This window comes from Dasypus novemcinctus, chromosome 27 (assembly GCF_030445035.2).
Source record: "Dasypus novemcinctus isolate mDasNov1 chromosome 27, mDasNov1.1.hap2, whole genome shotgun sequence".
Lineage (NCBI taxonomy): Eukaryota > Metazoa > Chordata > Mammalia > Cingulata > Dasypodidae > Dasypus > Dasypus novemcinctus.
In genome coordinates, this window is record NC_080699.1 from 17,324,987 (window position 1) to 17,352,096 (window position 27,110).

Here is a 27,110-nt window from a genome sequence, read left to right on the forward strand (position 1 = left end):
TTTATGAGATCTTCCCCTATAGGTAAGCCTCACTAAATCCTTTTCCTGTCCCCTCTCCCCACCCAGGGTTATGGGGAATAAGCAAAAAGGACAATGGTGGTGACCATCTAAAGTGAGTTAAATAACTGGTAGAAGTACTCTTGTCCCCCAAAATATGGAAACCAGACAAACTTTAGAATAAGGGGCACCACTGAAAGATAATTACCCCAATGATGCTTAATAATGAAGCTCATAGTAACTCAGAAAATCACTAGGAAAAGGAGATCCCTCCATACTCACTCCCAGGATTGTTCTTAGTAAGGACTGTGTAGCTTCTTGAGTTTCCATTTCATTGTGATGTCAGGCCACATGCCACTGGCCCTGACACATGGGAAAATGCCAGTGATGGAGCTTATTCCTGGACACATGACATCATGAGAAGTTACTCATGTAACAGGAGTATCAGGAATAACAACAGTTTTAAAGAGATTTCCTTCCTCCCCTCAAATTCCCTCTCTCCTGGGGACCCAGCCCACCAGCCTCGCAGGCACTGCTGGGAGAACAGTACTGCAGGCTGGTTTTATCTTCTCCTGCAGCAGATCAGGTTACAAAATCAACAAGACTCATGTAAATGGCCTAAAATGACACTGCCTAACACGGAACTGAGAGCTAAGGGAGATTAATTTGATAAAAATTAAAAACACTTTGGGCTTAATTTGATAAGACATAAAACTCTTTGGCACAAAAAAAAATCTCTGCAAATCTTTATTGAAAATGTTTCCATCTTAGCAAAAATCTAGACAAACTACTACAACCAGGACATTTGAACTCAAGATAAAGAGAGAAAAAGATACCACTTAAATCTCAGCAAATACATAAAGTACTTAATTTTTTTGCTAGTTTCTGCCAACTTACATTCCTTTATGCTTCTACATCCTCTCAAATCCTCAAAAAGTACAGCCAAAAAGTCTTGCATAGTGTTTTTATAGAAAACCGGGGCTTTTTTTTCCCATCATCAGTATTTATTGAGCATTTACAGTATACTGGACACAACAGTACAGGAAATATTATCCCTGCTCTTGAGGAGCTTACATTCTAAAAGAAAAAAAAAATACACCTCTTTTAAAATGATATTTTTCTTTGGTGTTTTTTGCAAGGAACTGAGGAAATAGTCTATAGGGTCAGCCTTGGGAATAACTTAGCCCCATAGTTATTTAGATAGAGGAGAAGAAGGATTAAAAGGCAGATGATGACAGAGCACTCAAGATAGGTAGGGCTCACAGGGAGATAAACACGAGTTCATCAACTAAGGAGAAATTTGCTGCAGTAAATAGGATGAGGGAAATAGTTTGTGATATGCAAGCAAAGGAAGTAGGGTAGCATCTTATACATTAAGCAGAGGCAGAAATATCATGCAGCCTTTTTCCAAGTGCATGGCCAACGAGTAGGAATGGTTGGTGATAGATGATACAGAAGAAGGCTAAAAAAGGAAGGTAATCCTGTGCACCTGACAAATAGGCTAAAGGTTCAAAATTGAAGGCAGACTACAAGAGTATCTAAGAAGTCTTAAAAACCAAAAGTGGAAGCACAAAACCTACCGTTAATGCCACCCAACATCATGATGGGCTAAGAACATTATGGCTTGTGGCTTCCTAAGTTAGAAAAAGCCATATACCAAAAGGCAGAACACATTACTTTTATTCAGTTGACAGTCCTCCCAATAGAAACTGATTGCGGAGAGGGGGTGAAGTAGGGTAGGAAAGGAGAATGCAATATGGTTGGGAAGAGTAGTTACATGAGTAGTATTTTTGTCATTATGATAAACTTTGTATTTAAACTTGGTAACAGTCCATTAGCTGCCAAAAGGGTATAAGTAATAAATTTCCAAAAACGTACAATTTTTTTTAGAGTAGTTTCAGAACCAAAAGACTAATTTACATGAAAAGCTATAGAGAAAGTAGTTGAAAAGTCCATTCACAAAACTTATATTCTATTTACATCAAGCTATCACACATGTTCTTAACAATTATGCTTGGACTGTTCATGAAAATTTCATGAGACATTAAACAAAAGCTACCCATCATCAAGTTATTTCTCTATTTTTACAACATGTGCATGATAGGCGAGTACCAAAAACAACAACATCCCACAAAAGCAAAAAACCTATAAAAAGTAATTACATGTTTTTTGTTGTTGTTAAGTGCTTGATATACATGAAGTAATGGATATCAAGCAACTCATTTTTACTGCATAGTTGCTTGAATATTTGTTTTTAGGATGCCTAAAATATTTACATAAATAAAATGAGTATAGCAAAAATAATGAAAGCAAACAGCAGGTACCTTTACAAATAATGGAACGTGAGCCATATCTGCCCCTCTCCAGAGTAAAGTGGGTCACGACTTTGAAAAAGTGTGTGCACATGGAGATGGTATATCCCATAGAAACATATGGTTCAACAGGTAATATCCTAGGGAATTCTATTTATCCTACAACCTTGAAAGTGCTCTAAACCATAAAGTACCCACAATAACTACACTTGTGTCTGGAACCAATTATTCCTTTTATCCCCCACCAGCACAAAACAATATGTAGGTGGTTTTCTTTGCTTAGACATGGAAGCAGTTTTAACACTGGCCCTTGCGAAGCCACAATGTACCAAAAGTACTATGCCAAATATTTATAACTTGTGTAAAACTTCCACATCCCCATATTGGTCACTTCAAAACAGATAATGCCCTAAATGTTAACTGTCTCTACTGCCCTAATATTAAACATAAAAACCACATGGGAAATACAGAAATTCAAATAGAAGTAACATAAACCTGTCATAATCCTAAACAAAAAAAAACTATTTGTGGGGACAGCATGGATGACAAATGGTCTACTGTGTAAATTTTGGAATGAGGCAGACAAAAGTTGGTAGGCTGGTGACTTTTTTTCCCCTCCTTCTCCTGGTTCAGCTTCATCTCCTTGGGCATCTGACATCCACGATGTCAACTTGTCTCTCAGTAATTACCTTAAGAGCATGCTCTCTTTGCATGACTCTTCACTAATGTGTCAAGTTCAGCAAGGGCTTCATCAAAAGCTGTCTTTGCAAGAGAGCAGGCCTTCTCTAGGGAGTTCAGAATCTCATAAGAGGACACAGAAAAGTTAAGAGCCAAACCCAATCTGATAGGATATGTTGGTTGCATTTCCTTTCTGCTCATTTCAATTATTCTTGGTGTGATTGTTGTGCCTGAGCCACAATCCCTTTCTTGTCTTCACCAGCAGCATCCTCGGCTAAGTAACCATAGCAGTCTCCTTTCATTTTCAAATGGAAGACGTTGCTCTCTCTGTGTGGGAGGCATTGGAGATCAAGAACTTTAACAAAGAGACTGTACATCATTGCAGATATCTCTTAGCTCAGTCTCCATTTTCCCTCTGTATTCTCGAATCATGCTGTTTTTTTCTCAGCACCTTCCGTCTTTTGTTCAGTCCGTCAGTTTTGTTGGCCCTCCACGATGACCTATGAGCTCCAACAACATTTTTATAAGCAACCAAGAGAAGATTCCTCTCCTCGTTGGCCACATCAGCTCCTTGCACCGTTAAAGACTTCATGCAAGCTGCCTTGTCATCACTCAGCCTGCTCCGTCGGTTTGTCCTGCACAGGTTCATGTTTATCTATGGTTAGATGATCTTGTCCAGCGTAGGTGGCAGCAGAGAGATGGGGCTCGGCAGTCTCTGTCCCTGGATCTTGGGGCTCCCAGGCTCAGAAACTAGGGCTTTTACTCGAACAGGCCTGAGACACCCCTCTCCCTTGCCTCCTCCTCCTCACTACCAAAAGAAATGTAAATTCGTCTTCTAAAACGCTGTCTTGAGATTTGAAATTTGAAAAAAAAAATTTGAGTCTGAATAGAAATATTTATAGTGTGCATACTGGGATTTCAGGCAGGTAAGGAAACCTTTGGGTCAAAATAAACCCAGAGCAGAGAAAAAAAAAATCCAAAAAAGACAACTAGATCCAGAAGATTTTGTTAAAAATGACAAAGAAAATGTATCAAAGACATGGTCATTCCCCAGAAAAGCCGCTCCTTGCTCATGGGGCCCACCAGCCAGCGGGTCTGCGTCACAGGGGGCAGCGGTGCCAGCAAGCAGGTGCCCTGGCCCAAGGAACACCCCCGCTCTCGGGAGAACCTCCAGGGACCGCTGTGCTCAGCCCTGACGAACGCGCTGCTTCTCCAGCAGCACCGGAGCCCTGGCCTGCACCTAGAGGCACTTCTGGCCAAGGCTCCTGCCATCCCTGGAAGGCTGCTGCTGGGAGGGAGGAGGCCTTGGCGCCACAAAAGGGTGACCTTTGGGTGCCTTTCAGACACCACAGAAGCAACATGACCACACTAAGCAAAGACCCAGCCACTATGAGGCACCGCAGGAGGCGGCCAGGCAGCCTCATCGCTGGGATGGTTGGAAGCGCTCTGCTTTCCCTGCAGGCATCCTTAAGGAGAGTAGCAACAACACCTCTTAAAGCAATGTTTCTCCTAAATGTAATGTCGTTCTTAATACCCCAGGAATCCAGAGCTGACCCATTCAGCCCACCTCCTATGTAAAATCTGCCCCCAGCATCTCCTGCTTGCTCACACCATGTATATGCACCCTCTTTCCCTCCCCACTTCTGTCCCTCTCTCATGTCCCCACTGTCCCTACCCACCCTGACGTTCCTTTTCTCCCCCCACCCTAACCCCACCCGTCACTACACTCAGCCCCAGGTCTTGAGACTTTGCCACTTGGCCCGTAAATCTGGCCACCGCTGAGAATAACAAACAAAGGAGCAAGTGTGGGAACTGGCAGCTCAAGGGCTCTGGCATTGGGTCTGCCCTTGGCCGCCTCTCCCGGGAGGTGCTGGCACAGCCCGTCTACCCGCGGGGCACCTCTGCATCTCGAAATGACAGAGGGTGCAGCTGGTGCCGTGACCGCTCGGCAGTGCTGCGCTCCCCGCCGCAGCGGGCGCTCCAGAGAAGGCGCCCCCGCCGAGGGGTGGGACGTGGCAGACACAGAAGCACCCGGCTCACAGCGGCAGCAAGGTGGCGTGAAATACCACCCCTCCCCGAGAGGAACAGAAATGGAAAAGGAGAGGAAGGAAAGACAGAGAAGATGGAAGGAGGGTGGGAGAGGGGGAGAAATGGAGGGAGGGAGGGAGGGAGGGAGGGAGGGAGGGAGGAAGGAAGGAAGGAAGGAAGGAAGGAAGGAAGGAAGGAAGGAAGGAAGGAAGGAAGGAAGGAAGGAAGGAAGGAAGGAAGGAAGGAGGGAGGGAGGGAGGGAGGGAAAGGGGGGAGAGGGGAGGGAAGGAGGGGGGAGGGAGAAAAGGGCCACAATTTTACTTTGGGGCTGAAAGTGTGGTAATGCAATGGCTGCGCCCGATAGGTATGCATCTAAGACTCAGTCCTGGCTCGTTGGTGCAACCCCAGCTTCAGGGCACAGGCCCCTCGGGGGCAGCCCACCCTAAAAGCCCTCCACGGAGAGCGTGTGGCTGAGAGCGTAGGCGTCGCTGTCCTCCTCCTCCAGGAGCAGCTTGTCGATGGTCAGGGTGCCGGCGGCCCTCCTGGGGTCGTCCATGTCCTGCAGGACGGGCTCCGGGATGGAGATGGGCAGCTGGACGAACTGGGGTGCCGGCAGGGCCGGGGCCGGGGGCTGGTACTGCAGCGTGGAGGTGGGCAGCGTGGAGAGGGGCTGAGGCCACGGGAAGTAGGTGAGGGGCGCCTGGTGCTCGGGGCTCTCCAGCGGGGGCCCCACGGCGGGCGCGGCCGCGCTCCTCGCCTGCCAGGGGGAAGCACAGGACCCGGGTGAGCGGCCCGGGGTGGCCACGGGCCCTGCTGCCCCTCTCCATCAGCCCCTTCCGGCTCTTCCCCCGGGGCCTCCGCTTCACCTGCGCAGAGTCCCCCCAACACAGCCCGAGGGACAAGCCAGACCAACTGCCGCCCCACCCCTGACTCCATCCCCCACTAGCTCAGGCTGCTTCCCCGCTCCCCAGCCTCAGTTTCCCCATCTGTAAAATTGGATACTAATAGGACTGAAGCCAGGGGGCTGAATGAGAGATGATTTTTCCCTATTTCAGTGAATATAAAATATAACACAAAATAATATTATTATTATTAGAGATAATAAAATGTGAAAAAAGGTTCAGCTTAAAATTGATTAAAATACAGCATGTTAAAGAACTAGCCTGGCACCTGGAGTGGTCCCTGCCACTCATGTGGCCCCTGTCCTGCCCAGACTCAAGGACAGCCTGAGCACGGGGTCCCCGGGAGCCCACATAGACCCCCTGACCTCCCCCCCACCCCAGTAGTGACAGCACAGGGGAGGGCCTGCCATGCCCCCAGACCCGCCTTCTTCCGGCCTCCTGGTGCCCACCACGGCCTCGTCCTCCTGCCTCCCATGGGCCCCAGTGGCCATCCAGGGGCCCCCAGGGCTCGGGGCTGCTCCCCGAGGCTTGCTGGGGGCAGGGAAGCCCGGGCCTGCCTCTCACCACCCCTTCCTGGCCGAGGAGAGCAGGTGGGAGAGGAAGTTCTCGCGCATGAGGAGGTGAGAGAGGCCCAGCTCTTCCCCTCCCGGCCCCCCACCCTGCCCAGTGCGCCTTGAGAGCGAATGCTGGAGTCCTTCAGGGCAGAGCTCATTTAAATCTCCTGAGGCTCTTGTCACAGCGCAATTGCTGGTACAGGGGGTCCAAGGCGGGGCCTGGGATTCTGGGCCTCTAAGACCCCCGGCCGTGGGAAGCGGCTGTCCTAGGACCACGCTTTGGAGTGTTTATCCACAGGAGAGAGCTGGAGGGTGCCTCAGGGGCTCCAGGCGCTTGACTTCCAGGCTGGAGTACGTCCCCTTCCCCTCTCCTGGACTCAAGCCAGCGCTCCCCACCCAGTGTCCCGAAACCAGAGAAACTCTCTGGTTTGCTTCCCTCGTTGCAAAAATTCAAACAGAAATCCTACACATTCTCGTCCTAAGCCCCCACGGATCAACCAAAACGCTGCGTTTCTTTGTTGGGGTACAGAATTCCATCAACCCAGTGCCACCACCAGTCTTATCTCCTGCTCATCAGGAGAGCTGAGGGGTAGCTCCAGCCATCTTTGATGAATCAATTTCCCGAATGGCAAAACAAATAAATTATTTCTTCAATACGGTTTGTTTGATACACAGAATCTTTCAAAGCAGGGGGTGGGGTGCCGAAAGGATAAATAGGGAAAGCAATCTGGAGTAACGAAGAAGCTGGGAACAATTATGCCCGCCCCCCCCCCCCCCGGCCCCCCGATAGGCAAATGAGCCGCCTCCTCCCCCTCCACCGTCAGCCCCGCAGTTGCTGTGCCGGGGAGCCAGGTGGCGTGAGGTGGGAGGCCCCCGCGGCTTGCCTGGATGGGGTTGGGACGCAGCGGGCAGGTCCACCCAGCGACCCTGGAGAACCAATGCGAGCTCCTCGGTCAAGAACGGGCTCCGTAACTACTCAAGGGGCTCCCACGGTTTTCCCAGGACCAGGGCTGGGTGCGGCTGTAATCACAGGGCTTTCATCCCCTGGACCCTTAGGGGATCCCCACCCCCACCAAATGACTTCTCTTCCTCCACTCCTGGGGACACGGGTCCTTGCCCACCGGCCTGGCCCTCGAAGGCGGCCCTCGGTCAGTGCTGCCCGCAGCCTCTGAGACCCTCAGGATTTCTAACATGTCCTTCGTGTTTCCTGACGCCGGGGACGGCTTGGAGCCCTCCACGTGCGACACCTCCTTTGGGCCTGATGACCACCCACGTGTTACTATTCCCATTTAACAGATGAGGACACGGAGGCTCAGAGAGGCAAGGAGCCCGCGGTCACGTGACTACAAAGGTGGGGGTGTGAGCCCAGGCCATGTGACTCTAGGAGGAGACCTCACAGAAACACCCCGCAGGGGGGTCTGACTCCATCCCAAGTACCTTTTCTGGGAAGCTGTGCGGGAGTCACCTGTGGCTCAGCCTAGCCACTGCTAAGTGGGAACTCCCTAAGGTGCCTGGAAAGGAAAGGCAGACTGCGGCACGCTCTCGTCTGGTTCCCCAGCCACTGAAAACGCGACCCTCCCAGTCGAGACCCACTGCTTCAGGAGTTGGGGTGGACGGGGAGTCAGGAGCATGCTCCGACCCCAAGGAACAGAAGGCCTGGCAAGAGAGGCCAGAAACCCTTGCGGCAGATATTTTAGAGCAACAGGAACGGAAGCAGGCCTCCCTGGAGGACAGGGTGGGCTGGGGCGACCAGACTCTCCCAGGAATCTGGGAACCAGCTACAAGGAGGCTCGGGAGGCCCGAGGGTCAGCCTAGGTTTTCTAGGGGCTCCCTCCAAGGGTGGGTGCACTCTGCCATGGGCGACGTACCGCGACGTTGGTGAGGAGTGGCTGGGAGGCGTAGGTCAGCACGGAGGACGGCCCCACCACCGTGTAGCTGGGACACATGGGCTGCACGTACATGTCGGCCGAGTAGGGGCAGCTGACGGCCTCGTGGGACACGTACTCTGTGTACGGCGTCCACGGGGCCAGGGGTTGGAGGGTGGCCGGGGCAGGCTGGGAGAGCCAGCCGGCGCACAGCGCCCCCTCCTCGGTCACCGTGGCCGCAGAGACGTCCATGTCAAGGCAGGAAGGACCTGTGGGGAGAAGGAAATGACGGCCTCTGCAGCCGCCACCCCAGAGGAGGGGCGTGCAGGAGACGGGGGCGGCCAGGCGCTCTTACCCACTGCGGTGTAGGTGGCCAGGGGCTGATGGGGCAGCACCACCTGGAGGGAGAAGAGAAGACCAGGCTCAGTGTCCAGCCAGCATCAGCCAGCCCTGGGTCTGGAACCTTCCCCGGGGGAGGAAAACACAGGCTGAGAGCCTCCCGGCTTAGATTAAAAACCCTCCATCCCACATCCCCACCATTTTGGAGGGATTCTTGTCTCCCTGGAGCAACAAATCCATGTCTGCAGAGTTCTGGCATCATCCTCCTTCCCGGGGGGGCCCCAGCAGGAAGGGCGATGAACCTTCTGCTCCCTTAGGCCCTGCCAGAAGCTCTGTCCAGGCCCTCGGTGCACCAAGCCGGCCGCGTCCCTGCAAGGACCCCGGGCTCACCCAGGCCCCGGCGGCCAGTGCGCCCTCCGTGCCCTGCTCGACCCCTGCGCCCGTGCCCCCCGCCCGGCCCCCGGGCCCTCCTCACCGCCGTCGGGGCCCCCGGCGCCCCGCTGCTGGCGTGCCCGCGCTTCCTCCTCAGCAGCTCCTTCACCGGCTCCTTCACCCGGACGCCCTGGTACGGCCGGGGCGGGGCCGGGGCTTGCTCGGGAGCTGCGGCTGTGGAAAGCAAGGGCACGCGCGCTCGTCTCCCTCCCGCGTGCACCTGCTCACCCAAGTGGGGGCCGAACGCGGAGGACCCCAGGGGAAGGCAGGGGGGCTTCCTAAAATAGCCCTCTCAGCATGACCACTCCTCCTGCCCCCCAAACCTCCTGCCAGGGGTACAGGCCGATGGGGTCGTAAGACTCACCATCCCAACCCCTTAACCCCTTCTGGCCTGCCTCTGCTTCTTTTACTCCCACCTTGCACCTTCTCACCTCCTCTTTGCTCAGGACTTCCCATGATCAGAATTCCCACTCGCTTCTCTCAGCTGCTCAATTTCCCATGACCCAAGATCGGCTCCGACCCTCCTGGCTGACCACTGCAGCCCACGCAAATTATTTCATCCCAGGAACCTTTCGACCCCTCCCAGACCTGTGCAGTACTCATCGTAGGGCGGAGAGGACAGTGGTAAGAGCAGGGACTCTGGGTCAGGCTCAAATCCTGCCACATTCTAACTGTGTGATTCTCAGCAAATTACTTGGCCTCTCTGTGCCTCTTTATCAAAGGAATGTTGTGAGGAGCCACTGACACCGTCAATGTGAAGTATGTGCTTAGTAAAAAATCGGTTACAGAGTAAGGTTTCCATCTTTTTTTTTTAATTAGAGAAGTTGTAGATTTACGGAACAATCCTGCATAAAATAGAAGATTCTCATGGACCAACCTGTTATTAACACCTCATATTGGGAAGGTACATTCGTTACAATTGATGAAAGCTCTTTTTTGTAATTGTGCTATTAACTCTAGTGCATGGTTTAATTTCGGGTTCACTGTGTTGTGCAGTTCCATGGATTTTTTTTTTAATTTTACTCTAGTAACATATACACAATCTAAAATGCCCCCTTTGACCTCATTCAAATATGTAATCCAGTGCTGCTAGTTATGTCCTCAATGTTGTGCTACCCTCACCATCATCCATTACCAAAACTTTTCCATTGTCCCAAATAGAAACTCTGTACATTTTAAGCCTTAACTCTGAACAGAATCTTACATTATTAATATTTATCATAATCTGCTATATAACAATTAGTTATCCTCTCTGGTGTGAATTTTTTATGACCCCACCTAGATTTTATGTTTCTCCAGGTGAGATGTTGTACCTTATTTCTCTGTGTCTTCCTTAGTGGCATGTCTGTAATAAACTCAGTAGGTTATTTGTTGATTAATTGACTGGCTGGTTATTTAACATATCCCTCCACTCCCCTCCCCTTCGTCTCCTGGACCTTTAGGCTGCTGAGCCGGGTGGCTCCCAGGATGGAGGCCAAATGCCGTGAAGTGATCATGAGCCCTGGAACAGCCTTGCTGCAGAGAGAAGGTTCCCTCTGCCTTTTGTCATAAAGCCAGGAAGCCAAAGCACCGAGCCAGCCATGAGCCCAGGCAGGGAGAGCAAGCCGAAAGCAGCCCCGGCCGGCCAGCGCTGACCTGCCTGCCCAGAAGGCCCCGCCCGTGGGCCCCGGGCCCGTGGAGGGCAGGCCTGCGTCCACGGGGGGTGGTAGCGCAGCCCTAGCCTGACACGGAGGCCTGTTATCACCCCCGATAAGGGTCTGAATCAAAGGCCCGGAAGCATGGGTATCTGCTGAACCCGGATCCGCAGTGCTGCCCTGGCTGAACTTTGCTCAGTAAACACCCAGCTGATAAGGCCCCAGCCTGGCCGGGCACCAGACAGCCCTGCGGGCTCCAGACACACGCGGGGCCTGGCCTCAAGGACTGGCAGACAGGGGCACATGGCATGGACGGCGGCAAGTGGGAAGGGGGCCCGAGAACCCCCAGAATGGTGATGTGGAGCCATGGCACCCGGCATCCCGGCCTGGCCTGGGGCTTCCTCCCCTGGCCATACAGCAGGATCATCCAAGGGGGCATACAATATAGAGACCCCCAGCCCTGCTCCCTGACATTCCGATTCTGGGGGCCTGATGTGGCATTTATTTTTATAAAGGTCCCTTGGGTGACTCTGATGGCCTGCTGGGATCTGGACCATTGAAAATCCACCCCTGACCTAGCATGGGCTCTCCCTCTAACCCCCAAAACAAGAGGCATTAATCCTCTTTAACTTCTCCTGTGACCGCATGGGGTCTCTACTGGGATTCCTTCATTCTCTCAAATATTTGTTGGCACAAGGACTACCGCCCTGAGCAAGGCAGATATGACCCCTGCCCCTCTGTGGCTCTTGCAGTCCAGACGGGAGGACAAGCCGTGAAACAAACATCGACGAGTGGGTAAGTGCCATGAGCAGAGGGGCAGCCTGTGCCAGGGACCACCTGTGTGGACTGCCTTTGTCCAAAGCAGCCATGAGAACGGCCCCCAGAGTCCAAAATACCTGAACTCAAGTCTGGGCTCCGTTACTTCCTGGTGGAAAGGCATCCGATGCTTTATTGGAAGACTCCGTGCCACAATTTCCTCATCCTTCGAATGGGGTTAGTTCTTGACTCACACTGTTGTGAGGATTAACTGAAATCATGCATGGAAAGCTCCCAAGGCCATTTCTGGCATATGGCAGATGCTCACTGCTCATCTTCCCTTCCCCTCATCCCGCCCGCCTCCACCTGCCTTTGGAGAGCTGTGCCCCACCCCTGCCTACTGAGCCCGCTTGGGTGACTGGTACTGTTGTCCTGGGATTACCCTTTAAGGATAGCCATGATTCAGAGCCACTTACAGTTTTCTCCTCTCTAGCGTGAAAATCCTAATGGTACCCACCACATGGGATAATCTGAGAATTACACGGAAAGTGCTCAGGCTAGAGCTGGTCACAGAGTAGGAGCTCAGTAAACAGGAGGTAATATTAGCAGCGGTGCTAGGAATCGCATGCCTTTTCCAGTATCTGAAGACCCCTCCCAGGTCCCCCTGCAGAATCCAATGAACATCCTTGTCCTTCAGCTATGTCCCAATGCAGCACTCTTGCACACGTTCCATTTGCCAATTCTCCTGCTGGGCGATGCCCACTGCTGACCCCGGGGGTGGCCTGACCTGGTAGAAAAAACACTCTGCTCACTCATTCCTAGGGTCACCCATGGCCACATCTGCTTTTTTTTTCCCAGCCAGGTCACTCAACTTACACTCGTCTCCCCTGGGTTTTCAGGTGCCCTTTAGCACAAAGCGTTGTCTGACGCATGGGGGAAACTCAGGGGAGGTTATTTGAGTTCCTGACTGTTATTGTGGTCAGATTCTTAATTCAGTTGTGAGACAAGAAAGGTGCAATCCCGTAAGCACACATGTCCGACACAATACATCTGTATGGTTATTGCCCCCGCTGATTTGCATATACACTTCTGGGGAAGGGCCTGGAGGATGCTCTGATCCCAGGCTCTCCCAGGAAGTGGACGCACCACCCACTTGGCTGGAAGGCAGCCAGCGGGGCACTTCCAGGATCTCGTCAAGCAATGGCTTCCTGCCGCCTGTTGTTTTTAAATCAATAAACAAAGCAGGTTTGGGGGAGGCGCTGTGAGCAGAGGGCATCACCCTCTGATGTCTGGACTCTGCTGGAGCCCGCAGTGTCAACAGGTGTGCCCTGGCACAGCACACCAGATGGGGAGCAGTTTCTAAGTCCCCACCTTTTCCGACTGCAGGTGCAAAACTTCCCCAGCTCCTGGGGAGCCCCCCTGCCCACCCATGTGTCCCCAACCAGCTCCCAGGAACACTGCCACTGACCCCGGGGGAGCAGGCAAGACAGAAGGGGCCTCGGAGAGCATCTTTGCAGAGTGCCCAGGAAGTGTCAGAATCCAAAGCCTCGGGTCAATTCCCGAGGAAACCCAAGGGCCAAGTGCATTTGCAAGTTGAAAACTGGAGGTCAGTGCCTTTCACACCACCCTGGGTGAAGCAACAATAAACACTCCTAATTCCACAGCCAGCACTGTACCCCCTACTGCCACCACCACGAGAACAGGGGTCCCGAATGCACATTTTAAGAAGAAAGGATGTTGTCTGACAGCATGATGGTCTCACCTTCAGGCTTCTGGGACCCTGAATTGAGCAAACTTTAACCAAACTAGAATATTTAGCAGAAAGGAAATGATGAGAATAGTTTCTTAAAATAATAATAAGAGCATTAAAAGAAAATAAAACAGGAGACCAAACAATACACAAGTAGAGAAGATGACAGCCCGATTTCCCAAGAGAGTGGACCAGAGTCTTTTTTTTAAGGACCTGCTGATCAAATTGCTGTGCCGGGAACACCATCCTCAAAGCCTGAAGCTTTCTCACCATTTATCCTGTGGTCTGAGGGCCCCGTGAGTCTCCCACGGACATCCACGTGTCAGTCACCGAGAAAGAGCTCTCCACACAGACATGAGCCTGTTGGCCCTGGTAGGGGACCTCCTCGTTCAGGCAGGAGCTGGGCCATCTTGCCTTTTCATACCACTAGAAGTCAGTCCCCAATCGAATGGGAGAAAATAACAAAAATTCACGTACAGAAAAACCCATGCATTGGGCCCCAGGGAGGGCTTCCCTTTTCCAAAAAGAGCAACAAGAAATCTGCAGATATAAAAAAGTCAACAGCGGACATTTCAGTTCCCCTGCCACACACCCGGACATGCTCCGCCTCACAAAAATAAGAATCCTGCAGCTGCTGTTCCGCTGCAAACGGCAGACCATGACGGGCAGAAGCCACCCGGCCCCTCCGCCGGCGCCCTGACTGCATCTGCGCCAACCTAAGGGAGCACATGGATTCTGCTGATTTAAATAAACATGGCTCACTAGTTCCTTGATGAAGGTATAATAAAATATCAGAGAGGCAATATGCAAAATCGTCGGCACTTGTTTATTTAATGACCCCGTGCAAACCACATTCACACCAAACAGTGGAGGCTGCTCGGCTGGGGAGGTCGGTCAGACACACAGGTCACTGTCACTTCCCCTTCAGGGCGGCTTTAAAAGAGTCCTCTCCTGGGCACTCGCTAGAGCAGGCTCCAACGTGCTCTTCTGGGAAGGTCCTTCTCCCCTTGTCCAGGGGCATGTTGGACAGCAGCTAAGAGAGTTCAGGGTAAACAGAAATTTCCATTGCCAGGGAGCCAGGTCCATCTTGACAGGCAGGCTTGCTGAGAGCCCTTTCCTTTTACAGCTGACTGGTAGACCTCCAGCTGCAGCCACACAAGGCCCCTGGGAAACATAAAGCCTTCGGAGCCCTGAAGGACACGTGATGCACAATGCACTATCGACTCTTGCAAGCAACCGCTTTAAATAGTATTCTCTTTTGCTGCTGAGTCTTCAGTATTATTTTAAAGAGAGAGAGACCCACTAGGGAGAAATACAAATAATTTTCTCTTTATTAGTAGCAAACCCCTAAACAAATACCTGAACAATAGGAATTCAAGCCTGGGGCTAACAAACTTGCCCTAGCTTCTAACTGAAAACCGAGTCTTAAACATTGCTGACACTTTTCCCTTCAATGTGAAAAATCTTGCTTGCATTTGGAACCTGGGACAGCAGAGGAGCCCTGGGAAACATTTGCTCCGGTTGGGTGAAGGATTCTTGATATCCTTCATTGAAACACTAATGCCGTCCCTCTGCTTATGGTGAGGGTTGGACTCAAAGTTTTCAAATTTGGTCTTTCCCTCCACAGACAGTAGCTTATTTTTTCCAAACAGGAAGAAAAAACTTTGACTTTGGCCAAAGACTGGACTTGACACTCTGTAGAAAGGTTTTCTTGCCCAATTTACATTAGACAGTAACTCGCTTTTCTTTTTTGAAAATGTAGGCTAAGAAAGAAAAGAGATCCCACATGCATGTAAATGTGGGCTTTCCATTCACTCATGTTTGAGCTCAGAGGACCCTGCAGCCAGGAAATATAAACCTATCACTCCTAGACTGTAGTGATCTGGATAATATCCAGGGCAGGGAAGGGAAGTGATGGAAGGGTGCCTTTTAAAAGGGTGTTCAGAATAGCGGACTTGGCCCAACGGATAGGGCGTCCGTCTACCACATGCGAGGTCCATGGTTCAAACCCAGGGCCTCCTTGACCCGTGTGGAGCTGGCCCACACGCAGTGCTGATGAGGGTAAGGAGTGCCATGCCACGCAGGGGTGTCCCCCACGTAGGGGAGCCCCACATGCAAGGAGTACAGCCCTTAAGGAGAGCCACCCAGCGCGAAAGAAAGTGCAGCCTGCCCAGGAATGGCACTGCACACACAGAGAGCTGACACAACAAGATGACGCAATAAAAAGAAACACAGATTCCCGGTGCCTCTGATAAGGATAGAAGTGGTCACAGAAGAACACACAGCGAATGGACACAGAGAGCAGACAACTGGGGGGAGGGGAGGAAGGGGAGAGAACTAATTAAATAAATAAATCTTTGAAAAATAAAAATTAAATTAAATAAATAAAAGGGTGTTCAGAAAATATAAGAAAATGGGACTTCGACTGAAGTATGACTTGGGGCTCTAAGACTCCTGGGGTACCCTGAAGGGAGTAAGTCATGTTGTCTTGTTCTCCAGAGCTAGAAGTCTCTCTCAGGAGACCTCGAAGAGGGCGGTTGACCCCCCGTTCTTAGGTGTGTCAGGGAGCAGAGGAGTCAGTGGCCCGCCCACCCCCATCCTCTTGGAAGAACCTCCCCAGCAGGTCCCACCAAACTCCCATCAACCACAGGCAGTTCAGCTGGGAAAGGCTAATGAGGTCTACAGGCACGGGAGAATTTCCACAGGCCTACGCAGGCTAAGAGGACCCGGCGGGGACCGTCAGATAAAGGCTCCTAAAGCAAGTCTGGGGTGACCGCTGTTCCCTTAGAACCACTGAGCCCCAGACCAAAGGAGTCTAGGACCCGAGTGACCAAAGCCACCTGGGGTGGGCGCCCAGAATGATCACACGAGGACCCCTCTTGAGTTATCAGAGGCGTAAGTGGACAGCCCACCCTCATCCACCCAGCTCCCAGCTGAGGTGTCCCCACACTGCGATCTCTGGATTCACTGGATTGGCCCAAAGCTCCAGATGTACCATCCCATGACCTTGGACAGGGGTAGCCCAAAGGCCTCAGTGTGGCTGCTTTCGTTCTGGAAGCATCCCTCAGACTCCGCTGAGGAATTACCACTCCCCTTCAAACACTCTCAGTATCTTCCTCCCACTCAACTATCCCTCCAGCCCTCCTTCAAAACAAGCAGAAAGCTGCCTAACTCCGTGCTCTCTTCTAGAGAGGTTCAGCATTATGCACCTTCTGTATGTAGACACAGGTATGCTGAATGAATGCTTTGCCTACATCCATGTGTTTCCTGGACACAGCCTTAACTCCCAGGAACCCCACAAGAGCCCACGTTCACCATGGCATGGTGTCCTGTGGCCTGCAAAGCCTTCTGCCCAAATTATTTGATGTGAGGTCTCACCACAACCTCTGAAATAGGCATGGTGGGTATTCTTCTCCCCCTCCCATTTACTGATGAGGAAAGAGATTCTCAGAGATGTTGAGTGACTTGCCCATGGACTAGGCTTGTAAGGGGCCATGCCACAAATCACACCCCGGACCTCTGATTCCAAGTGCAGTTCATTTCTGCCTCGCCACACTGCCTCCTCCACGCTCAGCCAAGTCCATTTCTCTGGGTGACACTGGGGTTATCGAATGGTTCCCTGCCTGGTTCTAACTCTCCTTCTTCCAGGAGGAGTCTGAGCCAACCAACCATTGGTCAGATTCCCTCCATTGCCGGTTCCCCCAAGAAATGCTGTTTCCCAGATGAGGAGGAGAGAAAAGTCCTTGAGAACTTACCAGCAGCCTGCTCACATGGGGAGTGACGGGAACCGAAAGGCCCGGACAATTCCCCTCAAGGTTTTATTTTTGGTATTTTTCGACTGAAATGACAACAGATAGGTCCACCTGAGAAACCAGCTGCAGCGGCCTGACTTTTACAGAAACCGGGGTCACCAGAGCAGAAAGGGCTCCCACCTCAGACACAGCATGTCCTGAGGTAGGCAAAGAGCAGGAGTACCAGGACAGAGCATTCTGCCCTGGAGTTGCTGCTGAGCAGAGCAGCTCAGGTCTCTCTAGGGGGTACACGGATATTAATCAAATAATTACACACGCAAACAGAGAATTACGAAGTGTGACAGAGCAGCATTTGCCTCTTCATTGAAGTCGTTCTGGCTTGTTTGACTGGTTTCCACCTCCACCTGCTTCAGTGGTGCTCGAACGAGCAGAAAGCGGGGGCCGCAATGCAGACAGGCCACTCTGGGGTCCAAGGCTCAGCTCACACCATGGGAGTGAGCCTGGCCCAAGACACTCCAAGGATGGAATCGGCTGGCTTCAGAGCCTTCTGTACTGAGTCCCATCTAACTTTCTGAGATTCAAATTTGCAGGGGCTTTTGAATCAGACTAAAGCTTCCCTCAACAAATTCAGAACCCGCCTCCTTCAATCAGGAGAGGGAAAATCTTCCGAAAAGTAACCAGTGTCCCCTTGGCATTGAGAAGCAGTGTGGAGTAGTTGGGGAGGCAGGAAGACCTAGTTTGGAAAGCTTGCTGCTTGACTTATCTCCTGTTGACCCTTGGAAAATCACTTAACATGTGTGCCTCAATTTCCCCATCTGCAAAATGAGAATAACCCATCTCATAGGGTTATTACAAGGATTGTATGAGATAACACAATTAACACCTTATACAGAAGATACTCAACAAATGACTGTTTCTCCTTTGACCCAACCCAACAATCTGTGGCCCATCTCTCGTCAGCAAAGTAGCCTTGGTACTTTCCCCTGATACTGTCTCTGTCCTCAGCACATCCAGGGCCCTCTGTTGACTGCAAGCACCACTCTAGCCCATTGGAAACTGCCTTCATCATGCCCCTCGAAGCCATCCCTCAGGTACCTGGGCCTGCTGTCCCCAAGGAGCAGGACAGCCCCGTTTAGGAGCTGGGCAGGCTGATGACGCTGTAGAGAGCCTGGTCAAAGACCCCACTTGCAGACAGACAAACCCGGGCAGAGGACACAGAAACCCCATCACTGTCCTCTTGTAAAGATACCAATTGCTGAGCAGAAGGACTTCTTTCTTCAGAAGCCACCAGAGATTTGGATTTGTAACAGATGTGAGTTTTAAAGGAGGACTTGGAAGGAGCGCCTTGGGGATTTTTGGATGGTGGCTATTAAGAGACAGATGGAGTAAGATGGCCTGCCCTTGTCCTGGTGTCAGATGCAGCCCCTTGAGGACCCATGTGTATCTCCCAAAGGACAGGGACATAGCCATGGCTAAGGCCAAAGGAGAGGATACACCTCCCACATAGAGGCCAGAAACCGGGGAGCCCGTACTATATATGGGATGAAAACTTGGCATTATCCAAGGTTGGGTTCTTTTGGTGGTCAGTGAGCAGAGCTAACCACCTGCCATAAAAAGACAGTCACTGGGATGACATATTGGGCACTGCCCAAGGGCCGAAGCCTCAGCTTTATCCAGAGCGGCAGGTGTCAAGAGACAGGGAGAAACTGAGAGGCCAAGATAAACAGTTCCACATCAGAAGGGCAGCAAGGAGAGCTGCCCACCCCAGGAGCCCACGTATTCCATAGCAAGGTAGCACCCAGTGAGGAGATGGAGCCATGAAAATGATACAGCTTTCCTTATTAGATCAAGACCCATAATCTGAATCTACAGTTGTCAATCCATTCTAAGAAAGGAAAAACCTGTGGTTAGGCAGCTGGAAGAGACAAAATTCAGTTGTTCACTCCTTGACTTAAGCAATAACTCACTTGAGATTTCCAAGACCAAAGAGAGTTTTATGAAAGAAACTTTTCCTGAGACCCTCACATAAGGACCACTTTCTTGTAGGCATTTGGCTGCCCAAGCCCCAAGGCTGGAGGTGGCCTGGGGTACGGCCTGCATGAGTGACAGTAGCCCCACTAATGGATTCATCATGAGAAGCATAACAGCCAGAAAGAATGAGCTTTGTTGCTAATTCTCTGATTTATTGATCAAAGGTCCTCAAAATATGTGGGGGTTTCTCTTGCAGAGGATGCTAGAGAAGGATAGTGGTTGTTAGAATATGAAGCCTGGGAAAGAAAGTCAAGTTCCAGAAGTCACTATGTCCTCTTTGGGGGGATTTGCCGCCCTCCTTATTCACAAAAGACACATGACCTTCAGTTTCAAGAAAAAAAGCTTCTTGGAGACCAAAGAATCATGCTTCACAGTGATCACTCATCTCCAGGATCGGTTCAGGTCAAACTCTGACGTAAGAGTCCCTAGAGTCTAGAGTATAGTGATGGTGACTCTGGATTGCCTAAGGGGATGGGAGACCAAGAATCTAGGACGAGGTACAGGTATCCCCCAAAAGCTGTTCTATCTTTATGTTTCATATTGGCATTCTGCAGTAGATTTGGTTTGAATAAAGGGGTTCATGGCAAAAATGATGTAGATGCTCAGATTCATCTTTGATGCCCAGGATGGAAGGAAGAAGCCTGATTATCGTTCATTCTTCAAGAGCCTCACCCAGTGCCATCGGTTCCATGACACCCACTCTGATTCCATTGCCTCCTCCCTCCTGCTGAAGGTCATTATTGTTGATTTCTCTAACCAGAAATAATTCCATATTGGATAGCTGCATGCATGGGATGATGAAGGGAGAGTTGGTTTTCCTTCTATGCCTTCCTTTCCTGAATTGTGTTGCTTTCACTCAGCATGAAGAATGCGGTCCTATTTTCAACTCTCATGTTTCTTTTCTACCTCCCCAGCATTTCTCAGTCCTTTGTTCTCTTCCTCTCTTCTAATTAAATTTATGGTTCTTTCTAGATGATTAAAAAATAATTCAACTTTCCTTAAGGGTGGGCAGATCCTTTTGGTCCCAACACCTGGTCTGAGAATAATTCTGGTTTATAATTCTTTGGCAACCTCCTCTTCCCAGAAAGTGGTACTAACGAAACCATTACTGAAAAAAGGAGGCTGCACATTGCTGTTTCAGTTTTCGGTATTGTTAGTGCTATTTCTTGCCTATTTCAAGCGCCGCTCTCTTCACAGCTAGATCATAAACACCTCATTCCAATCTTGTGAATTAAAAACAAAAGCAAGCTGGCCACTGTCAGTAAGTACAACCCGTGCTGCATCCCACCTAAAAGGTTCAGTAGGGAAGTCGTAGCCCAAGTTCCAAGTTTGGTCACAGAACGGCCACTTTAACCATTAGCTTTAGCCCTGATCATGAACCCTGTGACAAATTTGAAGACTTGAAATTTGTGTCCTGCCATTTCACAATGAGCACAGGGCTCAGGGGCCACTCAGGTTGTAATCTAGTGTCAACCTGCATATCCTCTATGCAGAGAGGTAGAGGGAGAGAGAAAGGAGAAATAATAGCACTATTATTATTTGATATTTACTTAATATTCAGCACTTACCACAACCCTAGGGAGTAAGACCCATTTCCCTGTTTTATACAAGAGGAAATGGCACCAGAGCAAGGAAAAGTGATGTGCTGGCGTCCCACAGCTAGTACGGCATAAATCTGGGATTCAAACTCAGATCTGCCTGCCCCAGAGGCAAGGAAAGAGCAGAGCTATCACTTGAACTCAAGATAAAGCCCAACTCTCTACGCCTTGCTCTCTGCACCCCACCTCCACACATACACACATTCATGCACACATGCATGCAGATGTGAAGGGACAACTTGACTTCCAAAGTCTAGAAAGTGCCATCTGGAGGAAGTGCCAAGGAGGCAGAAGCCCTGGCTCCCAGTCCAGGCTGCCACATGGGACCCTCTGTTAATGCTACCCAGATGGGCTGGGTCATTTCAGGTGGCTTCTAGACCCGTCTTTCCCCTTTGAGCCCTCCGCTGCAGCTAAAATGTCTGCAAAAGGCCCAGTGGAGAGGCGCAGCAGCAGATAAAGGCCTTCCCTTCTTCAGCAAAGAGGCTGAAACACAACTTGCAAGCATCACAAATGCAGTTTCAAAGTCTGAAGTGTCGGTGGGCTGCACTTCGCCTTGCTGCTGATCCCTTCTCTGACCTGGAAGGCCTGTGTTTTCCCCAGGAGCATCTTCCTAGGCCCTGTGAGTGAGACGTGCAGCATGGCAGGGAGAGCTGACAGCTTAGCACGGCAGTGCTCAGGGTCTGGTGCAAATGGATTTAGCTGCAGAGGTGAGTTACTAACCTGACTGCAGTCTCCCTAGCTATGAAATGGAGCTTTTACAAGGATCAGAGGAGATAATACATTCACAGCACAGCAAAGACTGGCAGTTGCCAACCCCAACGTGCCCCCTCTCCTCCCTTACTATCCCTGATATTGTGGAGAGTGGCAACATGCCCAGCTAAACAATTATGCTATTCTCCCTTGCAGCTAGGAATGGCCATTAGATGTCAGCAGAAGTTGTGCGTTGCTAGGGAGGGGCACCTCAACAGGGAGGCATGATCTTTCTGCCCTTCCCTTTACTCCTTCTTCCTGGTCTGAAACACAGATGTGATGGCTGGAGCCGTGATAGCCAACCTGCAACCATGAAACAACCTTGAGGACAAAAGCCACCTGCCAAGGACAGCAGACCAGAAAAACAGAAAGCACCCAGGATATTGTTGGCACTGTGAAGCCTCCACACAATCCTGCACAGCCTACTTCGGATTTCGTTTATGGGAAAGAAAATGTTCCTCTGTTTTATGTAAATCTCTGTTATCTCAGTAGCAAACAAATATAATCCAAACCGATCCACCAAACGCGTGGTTCACCACATGGCACAAAATAGGCCCTCAGTACCCCACAGCTGTTATTACTCACTATAAAAAGGATTCAGCATATGCTGCCGATAGCCGTGTGATTTCCAAAGGTATATTAGAAGTCATTGATTTTAAACTTCAGGTCAGCAGTTCTCAGCCTTGACTGTATGTCAGAATCATCTGGGAAGCATTTGAAAATCCCAACACTGAGGACAGTTAAATCAGACTGTCTGTTGGCATCAGAATTTCTTAAATCTCTCTGGGGCATTCAAATATGAAGCTAAAGTTGAAAAACGCTGCTGTAAGCAGTTGCAAGAGTCATTTCTATTAAATTAAGGGCTTGTGGTTGAAAATATGAATTTTTTTTATAATCACTCATAAAAACTCAGACTAGAAAAGAACCTTGAACAAGTTCAGTCCCCTTAGCCAGGAAAAGGATGTCCCAAGTTATAGCTGTAACATTTGACACCCAGCATGGTGAGGTGACCTGCCTAAGGTCCACAGCGAATTAGCCACAGAGTACAAGTAGAGTCCATGTGTCCTGCCTGCAGGAGCAATGCCTTAGTCCACAGGATGACACAGCCAGGACGAGAGGGTTTCAAAGAAGTCCTCCCCATTCCAAACAGACCCATTCTTGTCAAGGAGTTGTTCTTTAAAAAAAGGAAAAAAACTAGAGTGTTGCTCAGTATTGCATAAAAGTGAAAATTTGGTGGATGATTTCATCAATCAGACAGCTTTGGTTTGGTTGCCTCAAACTGAGAAATTAATAAACATCTTCATTTAGTGGGAAAATAAACTGCTTTTGAACGAGTTTCAGAGAAAAAACCTGATGCTTTTTCTTTGTGATGGGGAAGTTAAAGACAAAAATTTACAGGGCTTCTTAGTGAATTAAAGGTCCAGATATTTAGCCAGCAAGTATCGGAAACCTTGATTCTTCCTTGTATTTCACAACAGTACAGCTTTGCAGGTTTGAATTAAAAGAGAGCTTTCAAAACCTCTGACTCAGTTAACTTTTGGGGCATGGAGGGGGACACGGTTGGCATTTTTCTTTAGATTAGGGTAAAGGAACTAAAGAATTCACCTTGAGAATCATCTGGTCTTTTGTCAATAGATCCCTGGGTTCTTAGTAGATACATGTGATTTATTCTACCTCCTTCTGCACAGGTTATTTTCTGTCTCTCTTTTGCAGGCTATTTGTCCTTATCTTCAGGAACCACTGCATAAACAGATGAACTTGACAAGAAGCAAAGTTTCATCTTAGGCTCATTAAATAAGCCACAGTTATTAACACAATAGAAATATTAGAGGCTTTCCACACACCTAAATTACTTCTTGCTATAAGTATGCCTAAATTTATGCAGGATATAGGGTTCCAAAAACTATATGTATATCATGTTTTTCCTTATCTAAATGCAACTTTAAACGTCTTAAAAAAAAATTGGCTATTTAGCACAACCCGAGAGAAACTCCTAAAAGTAGAGTTCTATGATAAATGAGCATTTTGAGACCCTAATTTACTTGTTTGGCAAACCACTGTTCTGTTCAAGTTGTCTGAAAGCAAAGGCCCAGCCATGTCATAATAATTTGATAACTATTTCCTCTTCCGAAGGTGGTAGTTGGGCACTACAGCAAGGATACACCAAGGCCAAATCTTTGGGACACCATGACAACCAGCCAAGCCAAAGGCAATCAGTCAAGTCACACCTGCCTTTCATTATCATTTCGCTCTTTCCCTAATGCAAACAACAATGATAAACGGCAGTTTTCCAATTTGTTCATTTTCTAACAAATGGGTGTCAGGTTTCTAACTCACAGTTTCATCACTTTTAAGGAAGGAGTCAATCAAATCAATTCTTGACGTTGAGCAAATCATTTACTCCATCGACTGCCAGCTTCGTCCACCATCGGTGTCGACGTTATGCAACCCCAGGAGACTGAGTAACCTAAGGAAATGAATGCCTAAATATTCCCCAAGCCATTGGAGACCAGAGTTCTGCAAACTTTTTCTGTAAAGGGTCAGATAGCACAGATCGCAGGCTTTGCGGGCCAGATGGTCTCCACTGCACTACTCAACTCTGCCATTGCAGCAAAGCGGCTGGAGACAATATGTAAATGAATAGACCAGACTGCATTCTAATAAAACTTTATTTACAAAACCAGGTGGCAGGCCATAGTTTGCAGGCCCTGTTTTCAACCCTTGGAAAACTGTTGGCACGACCCTATCACTAAGAGCTTTTCATTGTGCCTTCTTACCTATTCTAATGCAACGTGTAGAAGGGAGCTTGACATCACCCTGATCACTTGAGATGGGTCCACGGGAAAGGTCAGAAAAGGGAAGGCGCTCACTCACCACTGTCACGACTTCTCAGGAAATGTGATCACATCACTTAATTCTCTACTTCAGGTCTGGCACAAGCCCTGGAAGGTAGGCATTGGAGGCCCCATTTTTCAGATTTGTAAGACTCTGAGCCAACTTGCCAATCCAGACCTGCTCCTTCCAATGCACAGCTGTTTCTAGGGCCCTGTTACCCATGGGCCTCAGCCAGGGCTTCTCACCAGCATGGAGGTGAGCTGTTGGCATCTCTGAGGCCTGCAGGACCAGCGCGGGGCCATGGCGGGGGCGCCTCTGCAGCCAGAGTCCCTTCTTTGTCTGACGGGCCAGTCGGGCAAATCATGACTCCTTAGTTGGGGCTTCAGATTTCCACTTCTGGGTGCCAGCAGTTCTGAGCTTTGTCACGCTAATCCGATCTTAACCAAAGCCCATGTTCACGTTTACTCTACACACGGGGTCATGGGCAAGGTGGGCAGGAGGCAACAGAGTCACAAAGTGAATGTTTTCTTAACCCTTTCCAGAACCCCATAGTACAGTCATTTCAGCTCATGCCTCGAGGGTGTTTTCTGAAAAAAGAAAGTGCCCTTTCAGCACTCTTGGTGTCTGATTTCAAACCCTGCCCTTCCAGTGGGTGATTCTAAGTGGGCTGCCAGGCTGCCCTGTTCTTACTAGTTTTCCCACAGGGTTTAGTCATCCAGGTGCCCTTGATGCCACACACTCGGGTCCAGGTTTAAGGGTACGGGGTGGTGCCCAGGGGCCCTCCCTAATTTCCTTTTAGCCTGCAAAGGACAGCTGAAAAGAATTTTTATTTTTGTTCCTCTGAAAATGCAGGTGGCGTTCATTCCAGTTACGCCATGGATGAGCTTAGAATGGTGGACCCCCTGATGGATGGAATTTTGCTGTGAGAACAGGAGGCATGCCCTCCACCGTCCCCTTTTAAAAACCCTGCTAATCTCTGAGGAGTAACTGAAGAAGAAAACCTGTACTGCATCACCACAAAGGGAGTCTCACGAATGCAAGGAAGCTACCCATAGCTCAGACACTGAAGACGAACCAGCGCAATCAACGTCCTTTCCGGTGTGCCTTAGCTTACCACAGGCGGCTGTGGAATGGATAGAATATTTACAACCCTTTTACCTACTAGAAACCTAAGGATTACCAAAAAAAGCAAACCCATCAACTCAGCTCCAAGAGTTAGAGCATACATAGGTTCGACATCTCCCAGGAAACCAAAGCAAGGAATCCCTGCCTGCCCTCATCCACATGGCACAAATTATCTGGAAGAATTCCACAACTCTCAAATCCAAACTAGTTCCTTTTTTTTTTTAATGCATCTTGGCAATGTCAAACAATAATAAGGCTTTACAATCTGAGAAATTTTTTAATCACACTCCTATAGTACACACTAACAAGCTCGATTCTATTTACACACACACACAAAAAAAACAATAGATTGGTGATAGAGTGACTAAAGTAACATTTTAATCAGTGAAGTTATTTTTTCCGAACTTAAAGGGATCTAATGCAGTGTCTTTTGGTAAAATAAGTAAATATCCCTGAATTTATCTTTCTTCGTAAACCTAGGTTCTCTTATATTAAGTTTGCTTGAGGTAGGGAGTATCTGGATTAATCAAAAGGAATTTTTCAAGAATCAAGCACATTTAAAAGAAAAAGACAACAGTTATTTGGTAATGGTTCTTCCCGGAGGAAGTCAGAACCAAGTCCTACAAAGGGCAGTGCTCTGAGTTGACTTCGTCCCCTTGAAAAAGGAATGTTGTAGATCATCTCTCCTTGAATTTAGCTCTTAATAACTCTGATCTTGCTAGAGCTCTGTTCCATCCCCCAGAATGGAAAAGTTCACAGTTGGTCCATCCAGCTCCAGGGATCGAAATTAAAGTTGAAGCTAAACCCACTGCCCCCTTGCCCTGAATCGGAGCAAGACTGACAAGAAACCAGAGTGTGAAGGCTGTGAAGACATGCTCCACCAAGCCAAGTTTCCACCCTGGCCCCACATATTCACAGAGATAAATCATGCCTTTGGCAGAGAGCTAAGAACTCAGCTAGAAATGGGTCCATGGAATTTTAAAAAAAGGCTGAACAGGAGCTGCTTAAAAAAATAAAGCCACTCGTGTAAATAACTCCATGGCTTTCCCCTCCCAGCCCCAAACCAATATCACATTTGGCTTTTGTTCTGTGAATCATAAACTGCCCTTTCTTCACCACAGTGATTCATGCACAACAGCGGAGGTGCAATGCGCTGGCCCACCTTGGAACACTAGTTCGTTCCCCTCCAGCCTGGAAATTTAGCATCACCTCTGACAGGCTGGTTTCGCCACCCGGCTCATCTCCCCCACCTCACTCCTCCCCGCGCCCCTGGCTTGGAACCCAGGCAGCCCCCATCACCACCACCGTCTCTTTAGTAACAGGCCAGCAGGTGAGCCCCCAGCCCTTCCTGGCACTTACTTGGCTCCGAGCGGCCACAGTCAAACCACTTACATTTTTGCCAGAGCATGCTCTGTGACAGGATGTTGCCTCTTCTCTTTGAAGCAGACAGTTTGGCTTCTTTAATGTGCGACCTGGGTGTGCTTTCCTCCAGTGTAGCCACTGCCTGCTCAGAGGATGTTTCCTCGCCTTTTTAAAAGCCCAGTTCCCGCTGCGCGGGGGCTCGCAGGCGTCACATCCTCCCACCACAGGCACGGGTGCGCGCGGCCTGCAGCCCCACTGCGCGCTCCCTCGGAGGCCCGCGGGCTGCAGACCACTGTGTGCACCGAGCCAGCCAGGCCGGGGGCGGGGGAGGGGGGGACGACCCGGCACGGAAGGCCACGGACACTGGCCGTGGCCAGCGTGGCGTGCGAGAGCGTGGCCGTGGGTATGAG

The 27,110-nt window shown here is 49.8% G+C and overlaps 1 protein-coding gene across 1 annotated transcript; it reads right to left on the reverse strand.

Moving 5' to 3' along the window:
* Positions 1 to 726: 726 nt before the first annotated feature.
* POU2AF1 (POU class 2 homeobox associating factor 1) lies at positions 727 to 26,865 on the reverse strand. Its single transcript, XM_004481120.5, has 5 exons — positions 26,731 to 26,865; positions 9,151 to 9,281; positions 8,692 to 8,734; positions 8,340 to 8,605; positions 727 to 5,772 (listed from the first exon to the last, which is right to left on the reverse strand). Exons 1-5 carry the CDS (start codon positions 26,744 to 26,746, stop codon positions 5,458 to 5,460), a joined length of 771 nt encoding a protein of 256 aa, XP_004481177.1. The 5' UTR covers positions 26,747 to 26,865; the 3' UTR covers positions 727 to 5,457.
* Positions 26,866 to 27,110: the final 245 nt, after the last annotated feature.